The 11,984-nt window shown below is 38.9% G+C and overlaps 1 protein-coding gene across 1 annotated transcript in view; it reads right to left on the reverse strand.

The window, feature by feature from the left end:
- Positions 1-10,961: 10,961 nt before the first annotated feature.
- Positions 10,962-11,984, reverse strand: part of DDX4 (DEAD (Asp-Glu-Ala-Asp) box polypeptide 4) — a 92,236-nt gene continuing 91,213 nt past the window's right edge. Inside the window, exon 21 of the mRNA XM_011996787.1 lies at positions 10,962-11,087. Coding sequence (XP_011852177.1) covers positions 10,962-11,087 — 126 coding nt within the window. The remainder of the gene's footprint in view (positions 11,088-11,984) is intronic.

Consider the following 11,984-nt stretch of genomic DNA (forward strand, 5'->3'; position numbering starts at 1 on the left):
AACTCAGGGCTAAGGAGAGTGTTAGAAGGGAGAAATATATGGAAAAGGTAAACAGGGTCACACAAAAGAAGGAAGGTAGAGTCCATTTCAGGGAGTCCAGTGCCTGAGCCTTTTGTTCAGTCATTGGCAGACAGGGTTGGCAGGACCACTATCCCAAAATTTTGTCTCCAAATCTTTTTTCTATAAAAAGACTTTTGCTTGCCACATGTTTTACGTGGTCCCTGAGGATCCTTTGGTTCCCTAGTCCTATCTACCATTTGAATTTGCTTCCCAAATTGCGTTAAAGACAAATAACAGTGCAGATGTTCACCACTGGAAGGTCATCAGAATCTCATCCCCAGTCCTTAATCCTAGACAGGTTTAACAGTTGGATTTGGGGAAAATGGTTCCAATTGGATGCTGAAGTCCACAGAACATTCCACAGTTTAATTCATTTGTTCTGCCCTGGCAGAGTTTATGACAGTTCACAGCAGTCCCAACAAAGTCAAGTGAAATGACCCATTGCATGTGTGAAGTGTCTTCCCAACTCCTTCCACTTTAGACCCATCAGCTAGCCAAATGAGTGAAATTTCATTTTTAGTCATGTCACTTATTTCTCGAAATTCTTCAAGCCATTCCCAGAAAGGCTTGGCATGATTTAAGATTCCAACAATCCCTGGAAAAGGTAAGCATCAGTAAGGGAAAAAAAGGATATATGATCTGATAGGTTTTTTTCAAGACTATGTTGACCTTTACAGAACAAGGGCCTTTGGTCAAAGAAAAATAGAAAAGAAACTAGATTCTTCTCAGCTGGCAGAGAAAGAATTTACATAGTCTTGGGAAGCTCACTGGAACATGTTAGGAAGGCCTAAAATGGAGATGCCAAAGACATAAACTGCCAAACTCTAGATGTGATGTAAACACTGTTTATGATGTAAAAGAATACTGTATCTCATCAGTATTCTGTAAGACTTTTTGATGCTGGTGCTTTCTTGACTTTACACAAGTGTCAAAAGAAGCTGTTCATAGAACTAGATCATAAACTGTTACCTGACACTACAATTGTAAGACATCAATTGTAAAATGCATCCTGCTTTCAGAGGTGTTAAAATGTGAGAAAATGTGCCTCCTAGAATAGATGAGGGTAGTTTTGGGCCTTGACAGTAGAAGTGATTTCCTACTTGAGGAGTCCAGTTCCTGGCAAAAAAAAAAAAAAAAAAAAAGCAAAAAACCTGTGTGATTTTGCGGGCCTGATCATAGTCAATTACAAACACTTTATCTGACAGGCCTCACGGGTGAAAGTTGCTCTCTCCACTGCCAGTGCACTGCAGTCTCTGGAAGTCGTTACAGTCCCCTGGCCCACCATGACCTTACATGTAACTGCATTCCTGGCTAAGCTGCCTCCATTTAGAGGTATCCTTATCGGGAAAACTCAAAGACCATTTGCTCCCCCCTGACTCACTGCTTAGTACTTTTGCACTCCTAACCCTTCCCTCTGCCTCCTGCTAGGCCTTGGGCCTATAAAACTGCCCAAGCCTTTTGTTTGGAGCTCTCAGACAGTGACACGACTCCTCTCTCTGTGCTGGTCTACTTGACTTTCAACTAGTGGGCCATTCCATGGGGACTGCAAGAGGAATGGAATGCAGCAGGTGCTTTCTCTGGTTTAGACTCTTGTTTATACTATTGCAATAACTGATGAAAAGCTGGACTGTCACTTTCATTTTGATTGTCCTTTAATCCAGTATTCCAACAACACCTGGCAGTTCAGCACTCTCTCTCCAGTTGAGCCACGCTCCTGACACTACTCAAGACAACAGAATGCAGTAAAGCAATCTGAGCACAAAGCATGGAACAGTCAGAGGTTCTTATGTTTATTACCCAGGATTTATTTCTACGGTGTTCTTGTTTTCTGTGTACTCAAGCAAATGTTGAGCAACTGCCACTTATCAATCACTGAGTTGGATGTGCTAGATGTGATGAAACTCAATACTCAAATGGGAAACAATTCACAGCATTGTAGATACATAGTATTTGGATGACAAAATATTTGGTTCTTACCATGAGTGAGAAAGAAATTCAGGGAAGGGAGGGATCAATGTGAACTATAGTAATCAAGGAAAGCTTTGTGAAAGAAGGTCGACTTGAGTAAAGCATTGAACTAGTAAAATTTGGGTAGTACAAAAGACATCTGGCCTTTAGGGCAGAAGAATCCCATTCTCAAAGAATAGAGTGATTTTTTCACACTTAGGATATTTTGCAAGTTATATTTTCAAAATTAGATGTGCATGCCCCTATAACAATAAAATTGTTTCCTCTGCAGAGTGACATGGAATATGGAATGGGGCATAATTATTTTCAAAATTTCAACCTTAATTGTTTTGACTACATTCATGTTTAGTTTATAATGCCCAAATGCAAACCAATGGATTACAGAAACGAGAGCTTAAAATTTTCCTCCACGATTGGTTAGCTAACCATTACGTGGCAATTAACATGCAATTTGACCAGAATTGCCAGCCACTGGGCTAGAAAGAGGCATTCTCCAAAAAAAGGTATAGCCGTTCTGATCTAAGTATCTGTATTTTGCATGTTTATCAGGAATAAGTTTTTGAAATAAAGGTTTAACTTTGGAAGTCTGGCTTCCCTCCAGCTATCCAATTAAATTAGCTTATTTATTAAGCACCACTTTCAATTCTATTTTAGACATTTTAAAACTACGTAAATATTTTCAATTCACAAACATTTTTTGAGCACTTTCTCAATGCCAGGTAGAAGTCCCTGCCTTCCCAGAGCTTACAGTCTAAACTCAATCTAGACTCTAGAGTTGTAGTGTCAATGTGGTAGCCACTAGCCCCATGTGGCTATTAAGCACTTGAAACATGGCTAGTGCAATAAGAAATTGAATTTTAATTTTATTTAATGTTTCTTAATCTAAATTTAAATTTAAAAACTGAGACTTGATTCAGCTGTTGGAAAACTTTCAAGTATGTCTGGACAACTTGGGTGTGTGAATCTACTCTATAACTACACATTTCATACACTCTAAATACAGATCAAATATTTCCAATGATAACTTAGCATCCAAATTGAGATGTAAGTGTAGGCAAAATATGTACTAGATTTCAAAGATTTAGTACATAAATGTAAAATACCTCAATAATCATTACATTGACTACATGTTGAAATGACAGTATTTGGGATATATCGACTACATATATGACTCACATTATATTTTTACAGGACAGCTCTAGAGTAACAATTTGCCCAAGAAAAGCTTAGACAACACAAGGCCACTTTATTACAAGACATAAGAATTGGAGAAGCTCTACTGCACCTCAACTCATGATCATTTTCTTTCTGTTCCCCTTTTATCTTCTTCTTCCTCTAGTTCCTCTAACAATGATGTGTACTGAACTCTTAAGAGCTAAAAAGATTGCTGACCCAAGGTTTAAATGGTTTATAGTAATTTCTCATAGGTAGAGGATTTTAATACAAAAGAACAGTATAATGACTTGGCAACTCAAATATAGGAGTATGTTAGTAGCCCAGTGGAAAAAAAGGTGTGAAAGAAACAGCTTTGCTTTTCCCCATGGACTGTCTTAGAAGTCATTTTCTAATAAGTCACTAAAACTACTTAATCACTTTTTTAAAGTTTTAAAATCCTAAGTTCTGGATTATTTATGAAAGATGGAATATATTATTCCAAATTGCATTTATTTTATAAATATCAGATACTAGATTTTAAAAATCATCATGAATGGAGAAGAGCTTTCAGCCAAGCATTCTCTACCACCACAGAATGGATTTCAGTTATCACTATCTTCATTTCCATGGTCACTCTCCTTCATGCTGCAGAAAGCGGAGAATGGGAAGGTGTCTTATTTAAGAACTCCTAGCAGTTTACACAGATTCCTTGAAATGTGAAGATCAAGAAGTCTCAATTTACTCAATTTACTACAGAAATCCATTGACCATCCTGGACAACAACCCATTTCATCAGTTTTGGCAAAAACTGCTAGCTGATTCCCAGCTTTCTGAGCACACAGATAAGGCTACATTTCCCAGTCTCTCTTACAGTTACATGTGACTAAGTTTTTAACAGTGGAATCTGAGATGTATATGCTTATTTCTTTGCCTGACCCATAAAAATGTTCCACAAGTCCACCTTGTCTCTCTCCTCCCCAACTCTTTCCCTTTCTCTGGCTTGACGAAGAGAAGCATAAAGATCTTGGAAGCCATAGCAGACTGCAGAGCCACAGGATGGAAGGAACCTGGATTCTTAAGTAACTACTGGGAACGATACCTATCTACCGGGAATACCCTTTTTGGACAGTCAGGTGAGCAAGAAACATACTTCTATTTTGTTAAGCCACTGAAGTTTTGGGGTTGTAACAGCAGCAAGTGTCACCCTAAAGATATAATGAGCAACCCAAAGGACTGTAATTTAGCCTAAGGATAAACTATTTTCACAACTGTTGGTATCACCACTGAACAGCAAGACAGTACCCCATCCTTTGATCCCAACGATATAGGAGTTAAAAAAATTATTTAGGCAGACAGTGAGGGTAAGGAAGTCCTTGATCAGGTTTCCCTTTTAATAAAAAGCAACCCCCAAATCATTTCTTTTCTAACAAAAAGCAGCCTGTAAAATTGAGCTGCAGACATGGAGAAGCAAGCTGGAAGTTTGCATGGGTGAAAGCTGGCAGCTGTGACAATAGGAAAAGGCTACCCAGAGGCTAGGCATGTTCAACATGGCGGCTCCATCTTCCCTTTTCTTTGTCAGTCATATGTACAGTAAGGAGCAGACAACATGGCACCAGCCAGGTAGAAAATCTGTTTGCATAATAAAAGATTAGAGTGGGGTGGCCAGCTTCTTTGATTACTATATAAACATCACACCTGGTTCAACCAATCTTTGGGCCTTATGTAAATCAGACACTGCCTCCTCAAGCCACACTATAAAATCCTGTGTACTTCACTATGGGACCAGAAGACCCACTCTGGCATCCCTCTCTCTCTGTAAAAGAGAGAGCTATTCTCTTTTCTCTTTTGCTTATTAAACTTTCCGCTCCTAAATCCACTCCTTGTGTGGCTGCATCTTTGATTTTCTTGGCATGAGACAACGAATCTCAGGCATTACCCCAGACAAACAACACCGCTTCACCACCTTTTCTCCTCCCCTTTTATGTGACTGGACAGACATGTAAACAAGTGAAGAAAGAAGGAAACTGCCAATGAGCATATGAAAAGGTGCCCAACATCACTAATCATCAGGGAAATATAAATTAAAACCACAGTAAATGGATAGAATTAAAAACAGCAGTAACACCTAGTAATGGTGAGGATGTGGAGCAAACAGAACACTCTTATAATGCTGGTGGCTATAGTAAATGGTACAACCATTCTGGAAAACTCTTTGGCTGTTTCTAATAAAAAGTTATACCCTATGTTCCAGCAATTCCACTCCTAAGTATATGCCCAGAAAAATGAGTCCTTGTGTTGACCAAAAGACTTGTAGTAAAATATTTGTAGGAGCTTTGTTCAAAATCTGGAAACAATCCAAATGCCTGTCAATAGGAGACTACAAAAACAATTTGTAGTTATTCAAATGACACAATAAAAAGAAACTATTACACAAAACAACATGGCTGAATCTCACGGCTATTATATTGAACAAAAGAAGCCACATATAAAAGACAGATACTCTATGATTCCATGTAAATGACATTCAAGAACAGGCAAACCCAATTCATGGTGATAAAAATCAAAATAGTGCTCTGGGCCAGGAAGTTGACTGTAAAGGGGCAAGAGGAAACTGTCCAGGGTGTTAGAAATGTTTCACATCTTGATTTAAGTGATGGTTACAAGGAGCATACATAGGTAAACATTCAAGCTGTACACTTAAGATTTGGGCATTTTATTGTAGGTAAATTTTATTTCAAATTTAAAAAATTAACTTTCCTAAGATCACACAATTAGTAATGGGATTCAAACTTTGGTTAATCTGAGTCATTTCACCAGAGTAGAGTTCATTTTCCTAGTGAATTACATACACAGATGAGAAAACTACAGGTTTGTTACTATTTAAATAAGTGATAGCATTATTCTCAGGAAATATTTATAGTATCCACACTATGATAAACTGAACTTATTTTGGCACGTATACCTTCTAAATTCTACTCCAAATGATAGTGTTTTCTTTGTGGCATCACAGCAACAGTAATTCTGTTTATAAAATTGAAATAATTATTGGAACCAAGCTTTCCACCTACCCAGATGACTGCTAGCCCAATAAAATAACCTCAGCTGAAGAACAAACATGTTAAGATGAAATTGCCAGAACTTGTAACTGCAACATTTAACTGGCATGAACACATTGGGAAGTATTCTTAGCTGATTGGCATAAGTGGATTATCATGAATAAATCTCCAGTGATGGAACACTTGATGAAACAATTGCTAGAGGAGGTATATAATAAGATGCCAAGATGGTCAATTAACAAGTATCACTCTTGCTGTATGATATCCCAAGGGCAAATTATATCATAATAGAGATTCAACCACTAGAGTTGGCAAAGTGATCACTGACTTCTCAAGAATCAACTCTCTAAAATCGACAAAGCAGTTAATGTAATACCAGAATAAGACCTGAGCATTAAAATCCAAGTGCACCAGCATTCAGCTATGATACCGAGCCTCTTAATGCGATACCGATACAGGGCTGCCTCTTAAAAATACTTTATGTAACTGTATGGACTGTGTGACTTCATCAGATAGAGATGTGGGGGAAAAAAATTTAGTTACTGTCTTCCTTTTACACATAAGCAAATCAAAGCCTAAAGCAGGTCATTGATACGCTAGGTACCACACAAGTCGGCAAATACAGCCAATGTTAAAGCTACTCCAACTAATTAAATAGTTGGAGTAACCTTACCTTGTTATATAGAAGAAGCTTCTCCTGCTACCCATAATTTTAAAAAATATTTTAAAGTGCTTTGATTTCTGTTGAGAATTCTTCAATCTCCCACATGGTAAGCCTCATCCCAAAACTAAAATTAAAACCAAGTTAAAATATCCAAGATGGTGGGATAGTAAGTTCCTATGTTCAGAAGGAGAGGGAAAAGATTTTTGTTTCTGAAAAAAGAATCCCACAGAAATATGAGACTCTACATGCAGAAAACTCTGATGGAGACAAAAGAAATCTTTCAACTCCTACAGAAAAAATATATTCCAGATGACCTACTTTGATGATTTGATAAACATCCCCCAAATTAGAGCAAAACAATTAACGGATCACTTAGGTAAAGATCTAAGAACTGGGACAAATCTCATTGGCTCACTTCAATGTCCAGCGTCAGTGTCTCCACACGCCAATTCCTGTTCCCCTGTCCCCTTCTGACATGGAATCCCTCACGGCACCATCTGTCTCTAGAGCAGGGGTCAATGTGCAGTTCTCGGCTCCTTTGAGTGGGTCTGTTAATGGATTTCAAGGAGGTCAAAGGTTAAAGCCCCTGCAATTTTATGTAAAACTTGGTTCTATAATTTATGTGATCCAAAGAGATCAGAACTGCTGTTCTAAAGTGAAAGCCCGAGGAAAACCCGCGGGGCCAGCGCAGCTGCGCCGCGCCGCGCCCCACCGTGCCACTCACCTGGGTGTGGCCAGCCCGGGCTCCCGGGGCAGGAACCGCTCCGTGACTCTCAGCTCAGTCCCCCATCCTACCCGGCCAACCTCTCGCTCCGCCCCTGGGAAGCCTCCCGCCGCTGGCTGGGAGACAGTCAGGACCCCCAGGTCAGGGCCGCCCGTGGGAGCCCGCCTCCGCGAGCTCGGGACGCGCGGGCGGAAGCAGCTTCGACGCGGCTCTTCGCACACAGCCAGCCACCAGCCCACCCGCCCTGCGGCGTTCTCCCAGCCAGGGCCCCAGGACATAGGCGACTCCCTTCTGGATTGTTTCATGCTGGAGGTACTAGGTTCGCGCTTCGGTGTGGAACAGGGAATCTAAATCCAACAGTGAGCATAAACACATACTGGCAAGTCGAAGTTTTTAGAAAATGCTTTAGAAAACGAAATACCACACTATTTTCAATCCACTAAAAAAATCGATGAAGGCCACACCAAACAAAATGAAAAAATGACTGCTCCCAAGTTAGGGCACTAATGAGAGAGAACTACGTAAACCAGCACAAGTGTGAAGCTATGGGGAAGGTGCGAGGAGAAAACTGAGCACTGCTGCTGTCCTATATAATAAAAATGTTATCAAGGCCAGGCACTGTGGCATGTACCTGTGATCCAGCACTTTTGGAGGCCAGGAGTTCGAGATCAGCCTGGCCAACACAGCAAGACCCTGTCTCTATTAAATAAATAGGGGAAAATGTTCTCAGTGCAAACAATGAAATTAGAAAAGACGTATCTACTCCACCCCCAAGATCCCAGGGACTGGTGGAATAAGTAGGTTATCCATCCTGTGTGAAATCAGGTACCCCCTGACAATCCTTCCCCACTACATCAACATTATTCCCAAACTCTCACATATGTAGCTGGTGTTTACGATTCCACATTTGAGCTTCCTTTTAGCTAAGGCCACAGTCTTTCACTCCTATTAAAATGCAAAGAATTCAAGGAAAAGTTAAGCCTTATCAGTGACGTCTCAACCTCTGCCTTCTCTTGAGAGCAGACCTTGAAATAATTAGAAAAAGGGCACTAGATTCTAAGGGCTGAGGGGAAAAGTACAAAAATGGAAGAACTTGCAGAATCTGATGAAAGCTGATCTTGAGTTGCATTAAATATACCAAAAGGACCCTTACAGTGGTTAAACTTACATGATTTTTTGACTTTATGATGGTGTAAAAGCGATATGCATTCAGCAGAAATCGCACTGTGAATTTTGCTCTTTTCCCAGGCTAGCGGTATGTGGTAGATGGAGACTGTGATGCTGGGCGGCAGCAGCCAGACACAGCTTTTAGCCAGCCACAAGACCGCGAGGGTAAACCACCCAAACTCTACTGCGTTCTGTGTGGATGCCCAAGTACTTATTCTTGAGCCTCACCAGAAGAGAAATTGATTGCCCTGTCACCATGGCATCCCTGTCATCCAGCAATTTTAGATGTTTCAAACATTCTTCAGCCCAGTGTGCTTTCAGTTGTGTACGTTAATGGTGAGTGCCCACATACAACTAGTTTTTCACTTTCAGTACAGTATTCAATAAATGAGATATTCAACACATCTATGAAATAGGCTTTGTATAGATGAACTTGCCCAACTTCAGGCTAAGTGTTGTCAGCACGTTTAAGGCAGGCTAAGCTATGATGTTCAGCAGGTTTAGGTGTATTTAATGGATTTTTGGCTTACTGCTATCTTCGACTTACAGTGGGTTTATCCGGATGTAATTCCATTGTAAATTGAGGAGCATGTGTACATACAACATATAAAATGATTAAGGCTTAAGATTTCTGACACCAAGCAGCAGAAAAACAAATGATCAACATAAGACATGATTTCTTAGGTGAAATTCCAGGAATTTAAAAAGTACTAGTGAAGCAGAAAATTCACTATTATTAAGCAACATTTAAACATATATAGACCGGGCGAGCTCTGGAGAATTAAAAACAATTGCTAATTAAAGGGTTGAAAGTAAAAAATATATACTAGAATACAAAAGATGAAAAAAACAGGAAAGATACAATAGAGAATTCAGCAGTTCTAGAATCTAATAGAAACTCCAAAAACAGAGAACAGGGAAAACTTGGGGAAAAAAAATTATCAAATACAGAAAACACTCCTAGAGACCAAGAAAAAAAAAGAGACAATTTTCAAAGCACCCTGAGTACCACAAAAAATTAAAAGTCCCATTCATCATAAAATTGAAGATGACCAATATCTTTTGGGATCTTTTAAGAAAATTAACATTGAACCTGGGAAGGTAATAGGAAAAAGGCATGATTTGTCTCCCAGAAAAACAAAAAAACACTACAAACAGGGTAAACAAATTGCTCTAAGTGTGATCCAAATTCAAAGCAAATTGGTATGTGGAATGCCTTTGAGCAGTTTTCATTTGACCCTGACACTTCCCATTCTCTCTGCAGACACAGAAGTCATAAAATTAGGAAGATAGTAAAGGTGAGACAATCAAGACTGTTAATTGGCCCATCCAGTGAACAGTATTTATATAAACTCTGGCTTTAGATTTTCAATTTTAGAATCTGTGGATATAAGGGAGACTTTATGGTAACAGAAAATGCAAATGTTAACTTGGGATATGTGAATGTGCAGTTTACAGATGTTATGACATACAAAGACAGGAAAAGGTGCCTTTAAAATCATCTCACAAAGTATACTAAGGCGAGTCAGAGATTTGAGTTAAATCTTTATGCATCAACGTCAACAGATGTCTGAAGTTGGTGAGATAAAAATACAGGTTGAGCATCCCTAATCCAAAAATTCAAAATCCCAAATGCTCCTAAACTTGAAATCTTGAGCACCAAATGTGATGCCACAGATTGTCCACATGGGTGACAGAGATAGTGACACCTTAGTTTTGGGATGGCTCAAGGTACACAAACCTTGTTTCATGCACAAAATTACTTATCAAAAATTATCTTCAAGTTGTACATGGAGTATAATGAAACAAATGAATTTCATGTTTAGGCTTGGGGCCCATCTCCAAGATCTCTCATTATATATTATGCAAATATTCCAAAATCAAAAAAAAATCTGACATCTGAAATATTGCTGGTCCCAAGCATTTCAGATAAGGGATACTCAACCTGTATATGATGGCCGTGAACAGAAATGGTTAATAGTTGATTGTTGGATGTGGAATGGCAATTTGGAAGGGGAGGGGCAGAAGAATATTGCTTTCTATTACAAATGCTTCTATGGCATTTTATTTTCTAATTTATGCATGTTACTTTGATAACTTCTGAAGAGATGATTCAAACCTATACCTACAAATGAGGAGAGTAATTAAACATAGGGACATTTACAGTTCATCTGTAATGGTGGTAGATGTATGATACATTTCCTTTCCTTTTTTGTATTTGATTCAGTAACACTACTAGGTAATCTGACAAATCAAGCAAAAGCTGAAAAGGAATCAGTTCAGAAGGAGCAATCTGTTTAAAAAAAAAAAAAAAAAGCAATGAAAAAAATGAGACAAGACTGGCCTACTATACTCTTCCTAAATGAAACTAGAAAATTAAGACACACAGATATTACAAGTAACAATCTAAACACCTTCATTCATTTAGCCTTTCCCAGAAGTGAGATAACAGAATAAAAGTGAAATATGTCCTGTATTTTTATTAATTGAACTTCTTTTTTTGAGTTTCTATGTTCTTTGCATTCTTCTATTAGTATATCCACATATACAGAACATTGATAACTACTGTGGTCACAGTAGTATTTTTCCTTGTCTATTTTTCACTACTTTTTATGTAGGCAACTAATCCTTCCTTGAGTGATCAAATCAGATTCCTTTTTGATTTCTGTTCCTTAGCTTAAAGTCAACCCTTCAAAGGGTTAATATTTATAACTATTAGTTTTAATATTTTATAATTCACATGAAGTTAATTTTGAATACGGCATGAGGCAGCCATCTACCCAGTTATCCTAACCACTATCTGTTGATACGCCTTCCTTTTTCATATGTGATGCCTCATTTATTAACTAAATTCCTATAACAAGATATACATCAGGGACATGTCACTTTGGATTGTTTAGGTGAACGGTAACAATACCAATCATTTTTGTTGCCCCAGTATCTACACCTCACTGGGTCTTAAATATTTGGGTTCGTTCATTTAACAATTTATTAAGAACTTCGGGCTGGGCGCGGTGGCTCATGCCTGTAATCCCAGCACTTTGAGAGGCTGAGGCGGGCAGATCACGAGGTCAGGAGTTCGAGACCAGGCTGGCCAACATAGTGAAACCTGTCTCTACTAAAAATTAGCTGGGCACAGTGGCGCGTGTCTGTAATCCCAACTACTCAGGAGAGGCTGAGGCAGGAGAAT

The sequence above is a fragment of the Mandrillus leucophaeus genome, unplaced genomic scaffold (assembly GCF_000951045.1).
Source record: "Mandrillus leucophaeus isolate KB7577 unplaced genomic scaffold, Mleu.le_1.0 Scaffold523, whole genome shotgun sequence".
In the NCBI taxonomy this organism is placed as follows: domain Eukaryota; kingdom Metazoa; phylum Chordata; class Mammalia; order Primates; family Cercopithecidae; genus Mandrillus; species Mandrillus leucophaeus.